This window comes from Cheilinus undulatus, linkage group 22 (assembly GCF_018320785.1).
Source record: "Cheilinus undulatus linkage group 22, ASM1832078v1, whole genome shotgun sequence".
NCBI classification, from domain to species: domain Eukaryota; kingdom Metazoa; phylum Chordata; class Actinopteri; order Labriformes; family Labridae; genus Cheilinus; species Cheilinus undulatus.
The window spans coordinates 2777659-2800642 of record NC_054886.1 but is presented as its reverse complement, the minus strand read 5'-3'; the positions used below and the strand labels follow the sequence as shown (position 1 = coordinate 2800642).

General features: G+C 39.3%; 1 protein-coding gene across 1 annotated transcript; it reads left to right on the top strand.

Annotated features, from left to right (window-relative positions):
- Nucleotides 1-1831: 1831 nt before the first annotated feature.
- Nucleotides 1832-9055, top strand: LOC121504933 (zinc finger protein 501-like). The gene is made up of 4 exons (XM_041780044.1): nt 1832-1922; nt 5510-5611; nt 8084-8394; nt 8485-9055. The coding sequence occupies exons 2-4, from the start codon at nt 5594-5596 to the stop codon at nt 9053-9055; spliced, it is 900 nt and encodes a 299-aa protein (XP_041635978.1). The 5' UTR covers nt 1832-1922; nt 5510-5593.
- Nucleotides 9056-22984: the final 13929 nt, after the last annotated feature.

The following is a 22984-nucleotide window of genomic DNA, read 5'->3' as shown; positions in this document are numbered from 1 at the left end:
ATTGATGAAACCGTGTCTTACCTGTGATCGTATTTATCTATCCCTGTGGTCTGCAGATGCTGTCTGTGTGCAGGAGGGCATGACGACCAGTCTGCTAACTTTGATCCTCTTTATGTCCTTTCTCCCGGTCCGTACTAAAACAGTTAGACCCTACACAGCTCAGCTTCCTGCTAAGAAGAGACTAAACTGTGTGTGGAGTCATTTGGTAACAGAAACTTCAGAAAACCACGAGTTTAACGGGACTCTAGTTAGTGTTTAGCATGTCTGTGCAGCTCCGGTGCAGAGACGCTGTTTGACTGTTGTGTGGTGCGTTCAAGAACATTACATTAAATTCATTTTAATGAACAGACATAAACAGCCTAAAACAGCGTTATACGAATCCCCCGATGTAAAACATCAACTAAAACTATTAAATCTGAGGTGGGGCTCTGTTTCTGCCTGACTTTTACTCTCAGCACCTCATTCCCTTCACAGCCTGGCTGATCTCACTATAGTTTACTTCTGAACTGCTTGTGAACATTAACTTTCTCTCTCTTGGGGGCCTCCTGGTTGAAGGGGCCCTAAGCAGCCGCTTATGTCACTTATGTCTTTCCTCTCAGAAATGTTGGCTCATTTCCATGTCATTTTAGGGAATTGTGTGGATTTAAGGAGGAAATTTTTGAGTTGAAATTGTGTTGATGCTGGGCCTTTTCTGGTCCTTGTCCCCCAACAACACTCAGACTAAACATCTGCTCTAAAACCCATCCAGGTCTGGATTTTCGGCAGGAACAAGACTTTCATGACATATGTGGACATCATTTCTGGTCTAGACTACTTCCTGGGCTGAGCTTTTAGACTGATCTGGTCTTTTTAATCACAAACACGTTTGAGAAACTAAAGATGAATTCCGAACAAAAGCTCAGCTCTCAGGAGGTTAACGCATGAAAACATAAATGTAGATGAAAAGAGAATTGTGTTCAAATGAGAGGCTCCTTTCAAAAACAACTCCTGATAAACACTGCCCTCTAGTGTTCACATATTTTCTCATATTTTTACATTTTAAATTAATTTTTACTTTTTATGTCATATTTTGACCTTTCAAACTACCAGTTTTAAATTTGAGTCATATTTTTGACTTTTTAAGTCATCACTTTTGATTATAGCTCGTATTTTGACATTTTCAACTCCTAATTTTGGCTTTTTAATCCCATATTTTGACTAATAAGGTCACAATTTAAAATTTGAAGTCATATTTTGACTTTTAATCTAATGTTTTAATGTTTTCTCTCCTGTATTTACCCTTTAAAACACTGTTTTTCTATTTTTAATATCATCTTCTGATCTTTTGAACTAATAAATTGGAATTTTATCTCAGATTTGAGCCTTTAAACTTAAAATTTTTACTTTTTTGAATTTCCAAATTATTCATTATCAGTGCTGTTTTTTGGTTTGTTTTTTGTTTTTCATATTTTATTACTGGTGAAAATGAAGTTGACAGTTCTGGTTAAATGTTGACCCTGTTAGGATCTCAGGTTAGACCTAAATCTAGAATCTGGCCCCTGCTGGGACTGAGTTTGACACCCCTGATTTAGATTGTTAATGTAGGTTGCACACACACACACACACACACACATATAAATGTTATTTTAACTGCCACAATAGCACGTCAATTGAGTTATTTATTTGCACATTTAATTTAGTAGTTTATTTTTGTTGAAGTATCTGATTTGACATGTTTAATGTAAGGTAGGAACTATTTAGCTGGTACTTGTTGTCCAGGGGGAAACTTTAGTTGACGCACCGAATTGAAGGAGCGCGTGCTACAAGGAGAGACTCAAAGAAGACTAAGAAGGTTTTTAAGTGAGTATTTTCTCCAGTTTTATTGTTGGAGGATTCATCTCTCTTCCGGACTCATTCCCTCTCGGTTGTGTGCAGACAGCGAGGTATTTATTTCATCTTTATTTTGATGTTTCACACTTTATTCTCCAACTTGTGTAATATGAATGCATGCTGCTTTGTAATGCAGTGTAGTGTATTTCAAACATTTGGACGGTGGATTAGATGAAGATGATGTGCTGAAAGAATAAATCCATCAGTTCCAGAAGAACTTTGGTGTGGTATATTTCCTGGAGGGAGTGATAGTTCTGCTTGAAAATCTTCATGTTTCACTGTGATTTGTTGGAGGCTCTTAAGTGGAACTGTTTATCTTCTTCTCTCTTGCTTCTCTCGCCGCTGATATAAAAACCCGGCCGCATGTTCAGAGTTTTCTGGATGAGCGGAGGAGAAAAAGACAGCTCTCTGCTGTGAGAGATGCATTCAGGGACAATGGGAGAAGCGAAACTCCAGAGAGAAATGCACCCTGGCGGCTCAAAACTTCCACATAATTTCTACTCGGATATTCGCGATATAGTCATTTTAACGACACGCTACATTCACAGAGCGAGGGCGAACAGGTAGAGCCAGAATCTATTTGAGGCGGTCCGCCACAAATAAATGAATGTATGGGAAACACTGGAGTAGCCTGTTTGAATCTGTTTTTAAAAAGGGATGATGTTCCCTCAGGCCCGACATGGATCCAAAACGGGCAGTTCTGGCTGTAAATATCAGCTCATGATGTCTGGGGCAGCCTACTGGTCCAGGGGGATAACTTTGTCAAAGTGGAAGGCATCATGAAAAAAGAGCAGGATCTCAACATTCACAAAAGCCGAGTTTCCATCAGGGGGTCTGGTTTGTTTCAGTTCGGGTTGGTTCGCTAATCCCCAAAATAGTTAGCGTTTCCACCCATGCCCTCACTTGGTGGGCGGTCGGGCTGGGCGATATCATTAAAAAATTGAATCAGATTTTTAAAAAAAAACCTCGATTTCTGATTTTGATTTTTTGTTTGTTTGTTTTCAAATGAAAAAGAAAAATCCTCGAACGGGTTTCTTCTATTTTTCATCAACAACAACAGCAACAACAATAATAATAATGTTTTTCTAATGTTTATTTGTAACAAAATTGAACTGAATGCTCCTTTAAAGGTCAAAGTGTGAGCTGTATACTTGTCTTTAAAAGTGCCCTATAGAGGGCTATTTACATGAACATCCAGACTCTGAAAGTTTTTATCTGCTTAAGAAGCAGACAGGAAGTCATGCTAAAGTCTCTCCGTGCAAGTAAACCAGAGCACCAGAGGAATAGTGATTATTTCTGTATTCTTATCATCTCTGCTACAGAACCAGTGTCAGATAAAAATGTTGGCAAGCAGACCAAAACTACTTTTAATTTTTAATTTCTACTAAAGGAATTCAGAATTAATATGATTATTAAAACTGAGCAGGATGTTTTTCTTGACTTAAGAACACTGTGGTTACACATTAGCAATATGTAAGAAAAAAAAAAGATCATTTTGTTTACAGGGTTGCCAGAACTAACATAAAATTAAAGCGTCTTACAGTAGCTTTTCCTTTGGTATAACACCAGTTAAGTTTAACAGAAAATCTCCATTTTCAAGTTTCACAATCTTGATTTTCTGAAAACCTGATTTATCGAATTAACCGATTTATTGCCCAGCCCTAGTGGGCGGGGCTGTAAAAGCATGCATGTGAAGACAGAGACAGTGCGAGTCTGCTGGTCCAGCTGCAGAGTTATAGAAAGGATGAGTGACAGAAATCAGGAGGAGTAAACAGCTTTATTTCAGCTAGAAGTGCTTTTTAAAAAATAACTACATCTTAATGATGTTAACCGCTGTCAGTACAGATCCTCAGCTAGAAATATGTGTACAGAGACGGTTTGAGTCGTAACACTACATTAACATGTGAATATATCTAGTCTAGAACAGTTTATACGACAAAGTATGAAAGTTTAGAGCTGAACTGTGAGATTTCACCGAATTAAAAATAAGGGAAAAGTTCAGCTGGTGTTAAAATCAAGCTAGATTAAGTCAGAAATCCGTGGTGCGCTGATCTCGGTTTAAAACAGTCTGCAGCCTGAAGTTTTACAAACACGTTCAGCAACCACAGAGCGATGTTTTTACAGGTTATCTAACGTAAAAAATAGATTAATAACTAGTTACAGATGAAAATGAACTGTTCTAAGGATTTGTATTCACTAAACTTCAGCATTAATTTAGTTTCTTATCCATCGCAGATGGATCAGGCTGATGTGAGCCTTCAGGTTCTGCTTTGTGTTCTTAAAATCATCCATCTAAACATCAGGAAACTTGATTTGTTGCCAGATACCAATATCCATAGACTAGGAAACAGTTTGGATGTCTGTCGAGTCCAAATATTTCCCATTTAGGCAGATATTAGTCCGCTTTTCTCCCGTTTTCACCCACTTCTCACAGCGCAGACTTCTGTGTTTGAAGCCCCGAGGCGAGCAGCTGAGTCGCGCGCTGACGTGACGTCAGTGCAGCCCCTATTGTTGTGTGTAGCTCCACCTTTTTGGTACGGTTAGGTAAGCTTGGCACCCTACGGAAGGGTGCCGGACAGTGGGACGGTACGGGTCAGCTTTTTGGGACCCTTATCAACTTTTGCTCTATGGAAATGCAAAAAAATGCGTACTGTACTGCATCGAACTGAGCTGGACCGCTTGGAGGAAATGACCTGAAAGAAAACATCAAGCTGTCAGCTGAGAGTCTGGACCTGGGGGAGTGTTGGACTTATCAACAAGACCACGACCCAAAACATACGGCCAACGTTTCCAGGAAATGCTTTCAAGGCACTGATATGGAAGTCTTGGAATGGCCTTGTCAAAGTCCTGATCTCAACCCCATTGAGAACTTCTGGGGGAACTTAAGAAAAGGGTAGCAGCAAGGAAGAATATCAACTTCAAGGATCTTGAAGCTTTTGCCAAGGAAGAGTGGTTCAAACTTCCCAAGGACTTTTGTAACAAACTTGTGAGCAATTCCAGGAATCACTTGGAGGCTGTTACTAAAAATAGAGGCTTTGCAGTTGATCACTAAAACAGGGTATGAATCATTTTGACACAGTGATTTTTTTGTGTTGTTAAAAATATGTGTTACGGTTTAACTCCAAAATCAAATGTGTATGGCTGAAGGCTTTCCAACATTTTCTGTCCATGTTGTTTTGAGGGTGAAGAGTCACTGTTTAAATGAGAAAAATCAAAAGTACTTCAAAGTGACAGGGGTACGAATGATTTCAGGCTTGACTGTATGTTATTTCCTGATGGCTGCTGTTTGTTTAATGGGCTGGTCCTAAGGACTGAAGTTTTAGGTCTGCTCCACATTCTTACAAGGAATAAGCTAAACCTAATTAGTAAATGTCTGATATAAACACAAATCTAATCACGTTTATCCCTATTATTCACAGTTTACATCAACCAATCACAGCCTGTGAAAGCGTGAGTCACACCAGGTGTTATTTTTGAGCCCACCTCCTCTCTGAGATAAAAACTACTGTTCCTTTCTTTCTGAATGGAGCTGCCACTATGACGCCTTTCGAGAAGTTTGTAAGAATGAGGCAGTGGGCTTCTGCAGACCGTGGACACTTGAGGAGCTGCTGTCTGATAATGTGTCTCTGTTTGTCCTCAGCTCAGTGCTGAGACCAGACACTTGTGGAGAGGAACGCCGTCCATCATTGAATCTGACTTCAGGGCAGCTGTCTGAGGAAGAAAGATGACTCCCCCTCTCAAGGTAGGAATGAATTTACAGAGAAAGCGATAAAAGGAGCACCCTCCTAACAATAAACTCCTGACGGTGCACAACAAAACAAAACGTACAAGAAAAAGAGGTGTCAGCACTCAAAAATGTCTTTTTAGGTAGTTTTATCCAAGGTAAAACGTGGCACAACAGACGTGTTTCGACTCAGTCTTCTTCAGCATTGTGAAACACTACGTTGAAGAGCACCTTAAGTACTGTAAGTATAACCTGTTATACCTGTTATACACTCCTGATCAAAATCTTAAGACCAGCTGAAAAATTGCAAGATTTCACATTATGCACTGTCGGATCTTAAGAAGATTCTTAGTAGAGCTTCAAAATGCAAGAAGAAGAAATGGGAGTGAGACAAAAAGATGTTGAGTAAGCAATTTATTGAAAACAACAAAGTGAAATAGGCTGTTCATCAGCTGATCAAAAGTTTAAGACCACAGCTAAAAAAAACAACAACCTGAAAACACCCTCAAAACAGACATAAAAGTTTGAAAAAATGACTCAGTGATGAGTAGCTCCATCGTTCTTTTTGATCACTTCAAAAACTCATTTGGGCATGCTTGATGCGAGTGTTTCCAGGAGGCTAGTGGGAACGTTGCTCCAAGTGGTGAAGATGGCTTCACGAAGGGCATCCACTGTCTGGAACTGATGTCCATTTTTGTAAACTTCCCTTGCCATCCATCCCCAAATGTTCTCAGTTGGATTTAGATCAGGGGAACACGCAGGATGGTCCAAAAGAGTGAGGTTATTCTCCTGGAAGAAGTCCTTTGTCAGGCGGGCATTGTGAACTGCAGCGTTGTCCTGTTGAAAAACCCAGTCTTTACCACACAGACGAGGGCCCTCAGTCATGAGGGATGCCCGCTGCAACATCTCCACATAGCCAGCCGCCATTTGACGCCCCTGTACAACCTGAAGCTCCATTGTTCCATTGAAGGAAAAAGCAGCCCAGATCATGATGGCGCCCCCTCCACTGTGCCGCATAGAAAACATCTCCAGTGGGATCTCCTTGTCATGCCAGTAACATTGAAGCCATCAGGACCATCAAGGTTACATTTTTCCTCATCAGAGAATAAAACTTTCTTCCACCTTTCATTGTCCCATGTTTGGTGCTCCCTTGCAAAGTCCAAACGGGCAATTTAGTGGCGTTGAAGGAGACGAGGCCTTTGAAGATGTTTTTAGTTTTGTAAGCCCTTCCCTCACAGACGCCATCTGATGGTTATTGGGCTGCAGTCAGCACCAGTAACAGCCTTAATTTAGGACGAAGATCGTCCCGTATCTTCACGGATAGACTGCTAATCAGGTCCTCTGGCTCAGCACCGGTGAATTTTTTTGGGGTCTTCCACTTGACTTTTTTGTTCCATAACCCTCAGGATCTTTGAAGAAATCCAAAATGACTGTCTTACTGCGTCCAACCTCAGCAGCAACGGCGTGTTGCTAAAGGCCTTGCTTATGCTCCTCAACAACTGACCACGTTAAAAGACAGAAAGCTTTATAGCCTTTGCCATCAGGAGGTCATGACAGTGTGAATACCTGACAGAAAATCACAGTGCATCTACATTTTTTCACAGATTTTGGCTTTAAAAGGCTGTGGTCTTAAACTTTTGATCAGCTGATGAACAGCCTATTTCACTTTAGTTGTTTTTTTCAATAAATTGCTTACTCAAATTTTTGTCGTCTCACTCCCATTTTTTATTCTTGCATTTTGAAGCTCTACTTAGAACCTTCTTCAGATCCAACAGTGCAAAATGCGAAATCTTGCAATTTTTTAAACTGGTCTGAAGATTTTGATCAGGAGTGTATAACAGGTATAACAGGTTATACTTCCTGTACTTAAGGTGCTCTTCCACGTAGTGTTTCACAACGCTGAAGAAGACTGAGTTGATAGGCGTCCGTTGTGCCACGTTGTGCCTTGAATAAAACTACCTAAAAGGACATTTTTTGAGTGCTGACACCTCTTTTTCTTGTAGGAATGAATTTACACTCAACACATTTAAAGTTTGACTTTTTCCTTTCTGACAATGTGATGGAGTTGAGCAGCTGATTTTCTGCCTCCAGTGAGAAAGGTTTGGATGTCCTGGAAGGTTAGACATAGTTATTTGGTGTAGTTTCCTCTAACTGTAACTGAGCTCCTGTCTTGTAGTAGTCTAGTAGTCCAGTCTTCTACAGTTGTTTTAATTCCAACAAACAAACATTTTCATGTTACTATGCCAACTGACCTCAGGAAAATGAAATCTGTGGATGTTTTGGTCATGAAGGAAAAAAATGTAAATCAGTTTTTTAGCCATATCACTGACTCCTACCAGGAGGCCATTTTTGTTGCAGTGGTATTGAAAAGTGTATCAGTTTGACATTGAAAACACTGCTATTGTGACAACTCTCCTCCACAGTAATGCAAAGCTGTCAGCTGCAGATCTCCACCATGACTGTTTTCTTTTCTGCTTTTTGTTGTTCTAGAAACGGAGGGACACGCCTCGTAGTCGTGACTGTCAGCAGTGTGGTAAAGCGTTCTCTTCTTCATCAGGTTTAAAAAAGCATATGCGAGTTCACACTGGAGAGAAACCGTACAGCTGTGATCAGTGTGGGAAAAATTTTGCTCGAAAAGTGGATTGTAAGATCCACCAACGAACTCACACAGGAGAGAAACCATACAGCTGTGAGATCTGTGGGAAAGCTTTCACACATTCATCAGCATTGAAGAATCATATACGCATGCACACTGGAGAGAAACCATACAAATGTGAGAACTGCGGTAAAAGTTTCAGTCGGTTGGGTAACTTTAAGACTCACAGAAACATCCACACCAGAGAATTACTCTACCCTTGTCAGGATTGTGAGAAAGTCTGTACTAATCAAAGTGCTTTAAAGCATCATGAGCGTATTCATACTGGAGAGAAACCATACAAGTGCAGATATTGTGAAAAGAAATTCACAGCAATAGCATCACGTATAACCCATGAGCGCACCCACACTGGAGAGAAACCCTTCAGCTGTGACCAATGTGGAAAAACCTTCAGGTATCAAAGCAACTTAACACTCCACCAGCAGATCCACACTGGAGATAAACCGCACAAATGTAGACACTGTGAGAAAACCTTCAGACATCAATGGAACTGCATCAGACATGAACGTGTCCACGTTGGTCTGAAACCATACGTCTGTGGGGAGTGTGGGAAGAGTTTTGGTAGTTCATTTTCAATTGGCAGACATAAACTCACCCATGCTGGAGTCAGAAAGTACCACTGTGAGCACTGTGACAAAAGGTTTGTTTCAGCTCACCATCTTGAGGAGCATCTGCGTATCCACACCGGACACAGGCCGTACTGGTGTGTTGGTTGTGAGAAAAGCTTCACAAGGAGCTCTGGGCTGAGAAGACACAAATGTGTCAAAAAAGAGAGCAAGAGGGTGCTCATGAGCAGCGACATGTAAAGACATGGGTTTATGAGCTCTGCGTGGATCAGTCTAAAAGTCAAAAAAGGACATACTACAATGTGTTTGTAGTCGTTTAATTCAAAAAATGGATGTCTCCTGAACTGTCCGGTGAGTTAAATTGCCCTGAAATGCCAAAACATTCAAAGGTCAAAGCAGGCCCAGAGGCCTTGGACACTCTCGACCCTGAATCCCTGAAAACCCCCCAGAGCTTGTTGGACGTGGACACGATAATGATGGCGCTGCAGAGAATGGAACAAAGTGTGGTAGCTAAGATCGATACGTCCATCGCCGCATTATCAGGTGAACTACACAAGAAAATAAACCATCTCTCAAGGGACATGAGAACGTAAATTACCGGAGTCCAAAAAGAGATAAAAGCATATGCTACACGGATCGATAGCCTGGAGGAAGGAGCTAACAGCTATGCTAACAGGGTCGTGGAGTTGGAAAATAAAGTTACGTCTCTCACATCGGAAGTCACTCGGTTGACGGCTAAAACCGACGACCTAGAATGTCGCCAACGGAGAGACAACTGCAGAATAATCGGCATGGAGGAAGGTTTTGGAGACATGCGACCGGAGGCGGTGGTGGCTAATCTGCTGAAAGATACCCTGGACCTGACCTACACACCCACGCTGGACAGAGTGCACCGGAGCCTGCAGCCTAGACCACACACTAACCTGTTATATGCTAGAAGGTAGGGGGACTATTTGTAGGGCAGTCTCATGTTCAGGGAAGACCAGCCCAGGGTTCCAGGATGGCAAGGGGAGGTTTGTATCTTTATCTGGTATGTTTTCTTTTTCTTTTTTGTTTTTTTCTGATGCAGTATTGTAGTTTCATTATGACTTATTCTGATACAGTACACAGCCAGTGTGTGTATTTATATCAAGTCTTTTCATTACAACCTCAGTCTACAAATGGTTTCTGAAATAAAAATAATCAAAAAGGTGCAATATCCTTTGTTAGCAGGAATTTTAAAGGATTGAATAATCCGCTGAAACGAAGCAAAATACTGACTCACCTTAAATCACTCCATGTGGACATCAGATTCTTACAAGAGACACATTTGAAGATTGCTTGTCAGGGAGGTTGAGGTGTAAGTGGATTGGACAAATTTTCCATTCAAATTTTAATGATAAGGCCAGGGGGACAGCTATTCTTATCAGGAGAGGGATTCCTTTTGAACTTACCGATACTATTTCAGATGTTAATGGACGTTATGTCATAGTTGTGGGCAAATTACTTAATACCCCCCTCATTTTATTTCATGTTTATGGCCCAAACTGGGATAATCCTCAGTTCTTTAAAAATGCCATGTTGCATCTACCTGATTTGAACTGCCATCAGCTAATTTGGGGAGGGGATTTCAATTGTGTCCTTCATACACATCTTGACAGATGAATCCCAATCCAAATAGCTCCCTGTCAGCTTCAGCAACTGTTGTGAATTCTTTTCTGCATTCCTACAGCCTGTGTGATCCATGGAGGAAAATAAATCCCACTACCAAACAATTTTCTTTTTTCTGCCCGGTTCATCACAGTTATTCAAGGATTGACCATTTCACTGGCTGGCTGGATTAATTCAGTGAAGATGACAGTGATGCCCAAGTTTATTTATTTATTTCAGATGATACCCATTTTCCTCCCCAAGTACTTTTTCCTTCAACTAGATGCTCTTGTTTCTTCATTTATATGGAATAAATCCACAGCAAGAGTGAAAAAATCTCATTTAGAGAGAGCTAAATCAGAGGGAGGTCTGGGCTTACCCAGTTTTTGACACTACTATTGGGCTGCTAACATTGCCAAACTCAATTATTGGACCACAGTGTTGGTTGGCAAAGAAGGAGCCCTTTGGGTAGACATGGAGTTAAAGTCAACTCTCCCAGTCTCTCCAGTTTCATTTCTGACAGCACCACTGAGTACTAAAAACACTAACCAGAATTTGAATGTTCATTTGGTTGTCAGAAACTCTGTTCAAATATGGGACCAGTTCAGGAGACATTTTGGCCTAATAGGTATAAATAGACTTTGCCCTATTGTGTTTAACCATCTAGATTTTTAATATCCAATGTACATATTCATTTATTCAATCATTGTATGTATCTGTGTGTTTTGGTGGACTACATTTTACTCTCATTTTGAGTGTATAACCTGTTATTTGCCTCCTGAAGGGTGAGGGTGGGGGGTGGGGGCGGGGAATCTATGTGTCATGATCTTCATTTCATCAACATGTTTTGTATTTGTTAAAAACAACAATAAATAAAGTTTTTTTTTTTTTTTTTTAAAGAAACAGAATGAAACTGAGTAAAGGTAACAAAGTCAGGCTTAGTTATGTGGATAAACTCTGGAAGATTGGCTTACATGACCTCAATTATTCTTGTTTAGGAGAAAAATCACAGTGTCTTGTATTTTTAACAAAAGAAACTGACAACAAAATGATTTATGTCAAGATAGAAACTTGGATTTTTATTGTTGAAATCACAGATTAAATGAAGTTACATTTACTTTTTAATTAATTCACAAAGCTCTTTATCCCTAATACTGAAATACCCACAATGCACCACAGGGAGTGCTGATGGCTGATGGGTAATGTAGTATTTGTGTTTTGAAATAAAGAATGGAAGCCAGTAAAATGAAGTTTAGTTGTGTGGATGAACTCAGAAACATCAGCTGACATTACATCAATGATTCTGTTCAGGTCAACTTTTCACAACGTCTGAACAAAATAAACAGACTTCAAAATGAGGCGTATTTATGAAGCTTATTTGATTGTTTTTATTGTTATCACAGATTGAAATCAGCTACATTTGCTGTGGCTCAGATTCAGTTTTCTCAGTGCTGTGTGGTAAAAATGTGAAGAACGCTGGAATTATACCAGAGAAGGTGATATCAGACCAGAGAAAGGCAGTTATGGTTACTAAGAAACTTGATTCTCTAACCAGATTTGACAGGATACTGAGTTCCTGAAGCCATCATTTCTACTTTTAAACTCAAATAGTAAAGTTTTATTTATCCAAATAAATACAACATTTAAGATGTTATTCACTGCACTGAATATGAGCACTTTTTTAGTACATTTCTATTATAAATTTAGTCTTTTATACAAAAATAAATGATGCACATCACAGATTTGAGCAGCAACAGTACAGCCAGTTATAATCTGATTTATCATCTGATTTCTTTCAAAGAACCTGACATAGATGTATTCAATGGCAAATGTTCCCATTTTACATGTTTGCATAGCAGGTTTTATCATGTTTTCTTCATTTTTAACCCTCGTAGCATCTTGGGGACCAAAAGTGACATTTTGGCTGTTTTTTTGTTTGTTTGGCTCTCAGTATACCTGTCAGTTTAAAGGCTAACTGTATGAAATTTTGCCACTATTTATTTATTTATTTTTTTTCATTTCTATTTCCTAATTCCAAAATCCTGTCTACTAGAAGTGTATAGAATAGGAGATTTGCATCACACCGACACTCTTCCACCTCGTGACCAAATTTGCCACATTGACTCCCATTATAACCACATATTTTTCATATATGATAATCCTGACATATTATAGTGCTTTTTCCATTAATTCCTAATAAATCTAAGCCTCTCCCTCCAAAATATAGGGAAAAGGTGTTTTAGGTGTAATAGCCCCCTTTAACTACCAGAGGCCATCACATAAAGTTTCAGGGAAACTTCAGTGAAGGCCTGGATTTCTTACCTTGCAAAATGCATAGCAATAAAACATCTGAAGACCATAAAATGGTCTTGGTATATTAGCACTGATATAAAATAGTGGTGTGAATATGAAAAAAAACATGAACAGAGCCCATTTGACCTGGGATTTTTCAATCGTCACACACAAACACGACTCTGACTGACTCTCAGATGAATCCTCACTGCTGGTAAGATTCCACCTCAGAAACATGCTCCTCATTCTCCTCAGAGGACTGCAAGACTGCAGCAACACACACACACACACACACACACACACACACAAAAACGGTGTATGTTTACATATCTGCAAAAACATGCCATTCCACACATCCAATGAGGTTTCCTTTTGATCCAGAAAAAAACTGAACTTCAAACACAACTTGGCAGGTCATTTCTCTAGAGGAAAACCATCTGAACTTGGAGCAGGCAGTTGCTGCATGTGTGCAGCTGTCTGAGGGGAGTGAGGCGCATGTTTCTGAGGAGGATATGAGCAGTGAACTCACCTGGGAGCCAGAAAGATTCAGGGGAGGAGTACCTTCCAGACAGAGAGGAACCCTGCAACTTGACAGGGGAAAATGAAGAGGAGGAGGAAGAGGCAGTGGAGAATGACACCTCTCAATGGAGGTCACGAAATGATGAAATCCTCTGGTCTCCCTCACATGAAGTGACCCTGCCATTTTGACCTGTCCAAGACTGAGCTTATTATCATTCTAGCCAGTCCCACTGTGGAACCACAGATCAGTATCCAACTTGGATCAAATAATCTCATGCCCACTAAGTCTGCCTGAAATCTGGGTGTCATGATTGATGACCAGCTAACCTTCAAGGTTCATGTGGCCTCGATTGCTCAGTCCTGCTGATTTTCCCTCTATAACATCAAGAGGATCAGACCCTACCTGACAGAACATGCAACACAGCTCCTGGTGCTGGCTCTTGTAATGTCAGGCATTGACTACTGCAACTCATTACTGGCAGGTCTCCCTGCATGCACAGTTAAACCTCTGCAGATGATCCAGAACCCTGCAGCACGTCTGGTCTTCAACCAACCCAAGAGAGCTTGTCATTCCTCTTTTAATCTCTCTACACTGGCTTCCAGTTGCAGCTCGCATTAAATTCAAAACTCTAATCATTGTTTACAAAGCAGTAACCAAAACTGCTCCTGTTGACCTGGAGTCCCTCATCCAGGTCTACACTACTTCTCGCCCACTACACTCAGCCAGCGAAAGGCGCCTGGTACATCCAGCACATCAGGCTCCTAAGTCACTAAGTCCAATCTTCTCCTCTGTTGTCCCTAAGTGGTGGCATGAATTACCCAACTCCATTCAATCTGCAGAGTTCCTCTCTACTTTCAAGAGAAAGCTAAAGAGCTCTTTAGGGAACACTATGCACTAAACTAGACTATTCTCCTCTGCTGTCTCCAGTGGTAGATTCAACCTTATCTAGACTATTCTCCTCTGTTGTCTCCAGTGGTAGAATGAGTATCCCAGCTACAGCTGGCTCGCACTGTCCTGCTCTAATCCTGGGATTTTTATGCCCAGCTCTTTGTGAGTGACCCAGCACTCGGTACTTTGGTCATTAGTTGTTGTGAAGACAATTCAATGGAGGGTGATGACGAGAGATTTGTGTGTGTTTTTCACATTGAAAAATATCAGGGTTTCTAATCACAGAAAGACCATAAAAACATAAAAAATATTTAAAAATTATAATAAATTTTATATCTGTGGATAGGTCTGAAGTTGTTGAAGAGATCTGATGAAGTTAAAGTAAAAAAAAATATTTATATATTACATTTTTTTGCACTTTAATGAGACGGACGATTTGTGTACATGAGGTGAACAGGTGTAATTGTATTTTAAAACTCTCATTGTGCCAAAAATAATTATGCATGAAAATCAATATTCTTACCAATTATTGACATGGTCAAGGCTGTAAAATATTCATCACAAATGTTTCACTTTGCACCCTATTTTTGGAAATATTGCACATTTTGTGTTTTTCCCACTGAAAAAATCAGGGGTTCTAATGACAAAAGACCATAAAAACATAAACAATATCGAACAATTATAATACACTGTCATGACCCGTGTTCTGATTTCTTGTGTTTTACTGTTGTATTCCTTGTTTCTAGTTTTATATTGTAATTAGCTTTTTCCCTGTATTCCATGTTTAGTTTATTCCCTGTGTTTTCTGTCTAGTTCATTCCGTGTTTCATGTTTAGTATTCTCTGTATTTCTTGTTTAGGTTTACATTTCCCGTTTCATGTTTAGTTAATTCCTTGTGCTTTATGTTTAGTTACTCCTTGTATTTCATGTCTAGTTTTACTCCTCATGTTTCTTGTTTAGTAATCCCCAATTTAGTTTTACTCTTCCTGTGTTTCATGTTTAGTTTTACATTCCCTGTGTTTCAAGTTTAGTTTTACTCTTCCTGTGTTTCAAGTTTAGTTTTACTCTTCCTGTGTTTCATGTTTAGTTTTACTCTTCCTGTGTTTCATGTTTAGTTTTACATTTCCTGTGTTTCATGCTTAGTTTTATTCCCTGTTTGTATTTTGCTTCCTCGCTCCCTCCTAGTGTCTCATGTTTGATTCTCCTCCTGGTCCAGTGTTATGTATTGTGAAGTGCTCCATGTTTCCTGTTTTATTCTGTAGTTTGCCTTCCCTTGTGTGTGATTCTAGTTTTGCTTCCTGCCTCAGTTTCCCTCCACTGTGATTACCTTCACCAGTTCCACCTGTGTCTGATTGTCCAAACCTGTCCTCCGTTGTTAATGCATTTAAGCTGTTTAATTAAATCCTTTTAATCTGCATTTGGGTCCTCCGTTTTGAGTTTTTCCTGCAACCTGACATAAACTTTATATCTGTGGATATGTCTGAAGTTGTTGAAGAGATCTGATGCAGTGAAAGTAAAAAAAATATATATGTATTTTTATAGCACTTTAATGAGACGGACCGTTTGTGTGCTAGAGGTTAACAAGTGTATGTCAATTTTAAGGTATGTACGAGGGGTAAGTGGAGCAACATTGGACAGAAATGATGCTTCCTCTGCTGGTCAGTGCTCTCTTTCTCTCAGTGCCATAGTGCCAGCACTCTGTCCAGTTTTGCCGTGATCTTTACATGGAAAGTTTGGAAACCCCTGCTTGAGTGATGCTCACTACTGATACAAAAATGTTTTATTACACAGCGTTGTACAGTTCTTGACCGTGCTTGGTTGATTATGCTTACAAACAGTTTAATATTCTCCACTTTGTGTGAGGGTGCTTAGCCTTTTCTGGGTTTCCTTCCACAATAAAGACCTGCTCAAAAAGAACACTATCACCTTATTCTTCATATGCCTTGTAGAAATTGGTATTGCTTGGAGCACTGAAATAAAGAATGCAACACAGAAATGACATTTCTTTTCTTCATTTACCTGCAGTGTAACTCTGGCAAACAGTCAGAGCAGACACAAGGTGCTGGTTTAGTTTTCAACACAACACCGCCACCTAGTGGACTTGTTCTTCCTCTACCTCAGTGGTTCTCAACCTTTTCAGCCCACGACCCCCAAAATAAAGGTGCAGGGGCCAGGGACCCCCACTCTACCTGAAGGTGGTTGAACACTTACATTTACTTACACCTACTTACTTACAGTTACTCTGATGACCACTCAACAGTAACGGAGTTACCCCCCCTTCAGCGCAGGACAAATAACTTTATTCTATTCAAATAAATATGCAGTTTTACTTTGTTAAATCCTAGAACTACTTTTATTCTATTTTCAAATAATTAATTTGACTATTTATATCTTAAAAATGCTAAACCCACCACCACCCCCCCTCAGTGGAGGACAAATAACTTTATTCTATTCAAATAAATGGGCAATTTTACTTTGTTAGATCCTAGAACTACATTTATACTATTTTCAAATAATTAATTTGACTATTTATATCTTAAAAATGCTAAACCCACCACCACCCCCCCTCAGTGGAGGACAAATAACTTTATTCTATTCAAATAAAGGAGCAATTTTACTTTGTTAAATCCTAGAACTTTTTAAATTTTATTTTAAAATGATTACATTTGACAATTCACATCTTTTATATGCTAAACCCACCACCACCACCATCCCTCAGCGGAGGACAAATAACTTTATTCCCAGGAAAATAAAAGAGCAGATTGACTTTGTAAATCCTAGAACTACTTTTATTCTATTTTTAAATAATTAAATTTGACTATTTATATCTTTTATATGCTAAACCCGCCACCACCCCCCCTCAGCGGAGGACAAATAACTTTATTCTATGCAAAATAAATACAATATTTTACTTTTCTTAAATTTTAAAAATTATCTTTATTATATTTGAAAATTAATTAACTAGACAATTAATATTCAGAATATTCTAAACTCGCCACTACCAGCCCTCAATGGAGGACAAATAACTTTACTTTTAATAACTGTTTTTTCTTTATGACTTTATTGTAAGAATTTAAACCCACTATCCCCATTTGATGACATATAAATCAACTTTACTGAAAAAAATCACTTAATTAGATGCCAAAACTTTTTTTTTTTTAATCTAGTTTTAAACTCCAAAATATAAACTGAATTCTGCTCAATGTTTGTATCATGGTAAATCTGCTGATTTTCCCTCTTTTGTCTTTAATTCATTTCTTATTATTATTTTAATTATTATTTTTAATTATTATTCTACATCTAATACTTTAGTATTTTTAGGTCTTTAATTTCAGACAACTTTAACTTATTCTCTACTTTAACATATGTTTTGAAAACTACTGCTAGCATATCTATCTATCTATCTATATATATATATATATATATTTTTTTTTTTCTTCTTGCTTTTTAGTCTTGTGTAACTACGCCCTAGAGTTTCAGCTACCCTGAAATTTGCACCCTGTCTTGAGAAATTGATGGATAGGGCTATGAGGCGCCTGCTCCACTGTCTGAGCTGATCCAGAGCTCCATACTTACCTTTGTTGTTTGTGTTACCTGAATGGGAGGAGCTTGCCTGAGACGTCCTTCGTTAAATCCAGGTTAGTGGGTTGTTCCTCGAGTTCTTCTCGCTGCATGAACTCCACTAAACTCCAGACTGATCCAGGTCCATGTGGTCCAGGCATCCCCAAGCTTTAGAACATCTGGTACCTTCCAGATCCTGGTGTGAGCTGTGGTCCAACAGCCTTTAGGGAGTTTCCCATGGTGCAGCTTTCTGGTCCGTCTTCTTTCCTATGTTCCTGTCCTGTTAAATACACGAGGTGTCGACAGCCCTGCCAGACGCAAGAGTGACCTGAGGCATCGCTGTTCCTGCAAAGGACAGCGATGCCTCAGGATCCCTCGAGTTGCAAGACAAGTCGATACTTCCTCGTGCTTCAAGAAAAAGAGGTAGGCTGTTAAAATCCCGGTGCAAGACGCTACCTGGGATCTTTGAAGCCCTGCAGGATGCAGAGGCTCCTTGAGGACTATCTTGCCCAGCCAGACGCAAAGGCAAGATGTCAAAAAGGGTCCGTTTTCCCTAGTGCAAGTAAAAAAGGAAATGTCCCGGTGCAAGACGCTACTCGGGTTGTCAAGCCCCGCCAGTCGCAAAGGCTTGTTCTAAGGGTCTAAAGGGTCTGTTATCCCTACCCTGTGAATGAGAAGCCCCGCCAGTCGCAAAGGCTTGTTAAGAGTTTAAAGGGTCCGTTATCCCTGCACTACAAAAAAAACAAGAAGCCCCGCCAGACGCAAAGGCAAGATTTGAAAGGGTCCATTGTCCCTACAATTAAAGAAATAAATGGCTCGAGAATGGGTCCGTTGTCTTGAGCCCAGCCAGATGCAGAGGCTTGTTCTCAGGCATTTTGCCTGTCCTGGTAATTATAAATCCTGGTGTAAGATTCCACTCAGGGTGTCAAAAATCCAACCAGGGTGAAGGAGTCCTCCAGAATCTATGGTCATGTGATGTGAAGGATGGTGCTGCACCAATCCAGCCAAAGAGTTCTGATGGACGACTACAGAATCAGTCTGAGTCGCTGTCATCAGCCCCCCTCAGCCTCTTGGCAGCAGGACCCTCCTCATCATCATCGCTGTCCTCCCTCGCTCGTCGTCTCCCTGAGGAGCTGAGTCCAGAAGTCGATGGAACAGGGTTGTTATTGTAGCTGTCCTCATCCTCTGGCATAGAGCTGTCGGAATCACCTGGTCCGATGTTCTCGACAGCAATGGACGGGAGATGGATCATATCCCCATCCTGGTCTGCCTCAGGATGCTCGCTGCCAGACTGTGACTCTGACTCTGACTCTTCCCATAAAACATCATGCTCTGGATCATACTCCTCTGGATGATCATGCTCTTCATAATCATCCTCTAGATGATCATGCTCTTCATAATCATCCTCTAGATGACCATCTTCTTGCTGCATCAAGTCCACTTGCTGCCGTTGGTCAGCAAGAAACTGATCAACTGCAGCAGCAATAGGGTCAGCCTCAGGTTCAGGGTCCTCATGTTGGAAAGGAGGTAAAGGGTCAACAAAAGGAAGATGAACCTCAGGACCGACATGGGGGAAAGGAAGATCAGCATGAGGGAAAGCATAAGGATAAGCATTAGGGTAAGAATAAGAATAAGGATAGGCAGGAGAGTAAGCATAGGGATAAGCATACAGAGAAGGAGCATAAGCAGGAGGATATGCCAAAGGATAAGCAGGAGAATAAGAGTACGGATACACAAAAGGATAAGCAGGAGCAGCATGAGGATGAGCTCCAGGGAAAGGATGAACAGCAACAGGATGGACAGGAAAAGCAGCAGGCTCAGCAGGAGAAGGAGCAGCAGGATCATGAAGATTAGCAGCAAGAGGAGCGTCAGGAAGAAATGCAGGATAGGCAGGAGCTGCAGGAGGATCTACAGGAGCAAATGAAGCAGAGGGAGGAGCAGCAGGTCCAGGGTGGGCTACAGGAGGAGCAGCAGGTCCAGGGTGGGCTACAGGAGGAGCAGCAGGTCCAGGGTGGGCTGCAGGAGGAGCAGCAGGTCCAGGGTGGGCTGCAGAAGGAGCAGCAGGATCACCATGATGAATGGCACCACCTAGAGGAGACACAATATCTAAAAAGTTAAGATTTGTACGTCCATAAAATAGACTGAAACAAGAGGCTGTCAGACATAATTAACCTTTTTGATGATAAAACTTAAACATTATATTATCTACAATAACTGCACTCTATGTTCATATACATCACTGATTTTATGGCGCATTAATGCTCTTTACTCAGTTTGCATATCAGCAGCTCTGTATGTCAGATCAGGGTTTGGATCCTTCTTCTATTTCAAACATAATGGGGGCAAACCCAGGACGCATTTGTTAGAAAATGAAGTTAAAAGAAACTGAATTTCACAAAAGTCAGTGGTTTCATTAATCATATTTCAGTTTCAAATCTATGATAAAATGTAAATAAAACCTTTATGATGATATGTAACAATTAACAGACAGGCACCCAGCTCTGCTAATGGACAAACAAGTGTGCTATGAAACTGAGTCCATGTAAGAAGAAACATCCACAATCACAACCTGATAAATAAAATACCATTACAACCAGGGGAGATATTTTGGTCCAGCTGATAGTAAACTGACATAATTAGAAGGTTTACTATGATACAGCAGTTGTTTTAACGGATATACGTCCTGAAAACTACTCCTTAAGTAGATTCAACAGTTATTTTTTAATAATAATACAATGACTATAAATAACTGAATTTTGGAGATTAAAAATCACTTTCACTGGCACTTTTTAAATTATCTCTATCTTGTTTTCACTAATAAAAACATATTTTCTTTTTAATGAATATATTCCCAATAATAAAACATGAATATATTCCCAATAATAAAACAAATAGCTGTGATAAATATCTTCTGTCTGATCTGAAACATGGAGAGGAAATATTCATATTTGAGTGATTACATGCCAAAACGTGAATGTCTTTATTAAATCTAGCTCAATAAATATGAGCTAAAAACACAAATGATCTTATATTTTTAATTTATTTATCACACGTAAATCAAACACGTGGAGGAGTCGGGAATCATAAAAACCCTGATCCCTCTTTTCATATTAAAATATATGAACAAGGCCAAAATATTCCTAACAAATCTCTTAAAATATTGATGAAAGAAAGGATCAATATATCTGACTAAACTTCAACAACCATGTTAAAAAAATAAACCTTCTCCTCAGTGGAACAAGCTCTATTAAATACACATGCTCATTAACATCCTTGTATTTGCCACCAACCTTCCTAAATTATTTTCATATGTCTGAAGTCCAAAAATGCTTTTTGTTAGTTAAAAGTCACCTGAATATGAAGTTTTTTGCTCATATGTGACTTATATCTGATTTTTTCTGACAGTGTGAACAGCACAAGTCACACTGAATCTGACCTTTTCCAACCAGATTCAGGCCACTTTCATATGTGGTTCTAACTCAGATATGTATCTGATCTTTGGAGTTCAACTGCAGTGTGAACAGGCAAACAAAAAGAATAAGATCTGAGAAAAAATCTGAATCCATCAATAAGGCCAGATCTCAACACCTAATTTAGTAGAATCTGATGCCATCAAACCAAAATAAAAGTGTTTTTCGAACAGAACACATCTGTTTTCTAATGACTACAGAGCCCCAGAGATGACGTGGTCAAAAAATATATTGTATTGTGGCCCCAATATACCTATAACGTGCAGACAAAGTATTAATTCATGTCCACAAAATGCAAATTCATGGCCACAAAATACTAATTAGTGGACACAAAATACCAATTCATTGCCAAAAAATACTAATTAATGACCACAAATACTAATTCATGACCACAAAATACTAATTCATGACCACAAAATACCAATTCATGACCACAAAATACCAATTCATGACCACAAAATACCAATTTATGGACACAAAATACTAATTCATGACCACAAAATACTAATTCATGACCACAAAATACTAATTCATGACCACAAAATACCAATTCATGACCACAAAATACTAAATTGTGACCTCAAAATGCTAATTCATGACTACAAGATACCAATTCATGTTCACAAAATGCTAATTCCAATACTAGTGTTAGAATTATACTAATTTTATTTACATCAGTCTAAATAATGAAGTCATGATAAATAATTACAATTGATTATTATTTAACCTTTTAAATCAAGAAAACAGCATATATCCAACAGTCTGTGTTTGCTAACAGGTCAATGACACTTCTGTTAGCCGAGCTGCTGATATTTACTGAGACTATTAACCAGAAATACACGATTTTAAAGACGATTTTAATACACTTTTATTTGAACAAATATATTTGAAGAGTTGAGCAACGATAAATAAGCACATCTCAGCATAAAATAATCACTGTAAATCAGCAAAACTTTGACTAGCCTTAATCGAACATTTTGTGTTTTGCTAACAGGTGAATTACATTTAGATTAGCTGTCGATCTTTACATGAGATAATTCATCTAATTTTACAGCATATTTGGAATAAAACACATCTAAAGACATGAAGACAGAAATAAAGATTGTTTTAAAAATACATTTATTGGTGAAAATATGAGGATGTCTTACTAGCAAGGCTGGTTAGCCATCGTCTGACCCAGGCCAGCAGGCGGTCCATCACGGTGGTAGAGCTTTATTTTCACCAGGTATTTCTAGATGATTTTGATTTTGATTATTTATTAAGATTATTTGTTGAAGATTTCACTTGTCCAGGTGTTTGATTTCCGGCTGTAGAGAAAGTTTTCTCCAAAGTTTTCGCTCTCCAAACAGTTTCAACAGTCAGGCCAACGGGTGTAAAGTCTGAATGGAACGATAAATTCAAAAAAGTTCTTTGGCTGTCATCTTCGAATCAAACGTCACGGATGTTACCATGGCAACGAGTGACGCGTGTGAGTGACGCACGCGCATGTGAGTGCACGACACAGAAAATAAAACAATCTCAAAAATAAATCTGAATAATTGGGTTATGAGAAATAAAGAGGATTTATAAAGTTTAAGGGGAAAAACCAAAATGTGTGGAAGAGAATCTGACCAAATGAAGCTCTTTTCCTGTATTTTAGAGCCGAATTATTCTTTTTACAAGTGTTTCCAGCCCAGAACCATCAGTTATCATTAGCATATTAGCAGGAAACATTATACAATTAAAAAAACATATTTAAATAAGTTACCCTTCACTCCCACCAAATCTGTCATTTTACAAGAATCAAAATGGCCACTGTGTAAATATTGT

Bases quoted from the DNA above. Each gene is read 5' to 3' on its own strand.
- LOC121504933 (XM_041780044.1), top strand. The intron at 8,395-8,484 runs GTTGGGTAACTT...TACTAATCAAAG, and splicing joins TGCGGTAAAAGTTTCAGTCG to TGCTTTAAAGCATCATGAGC.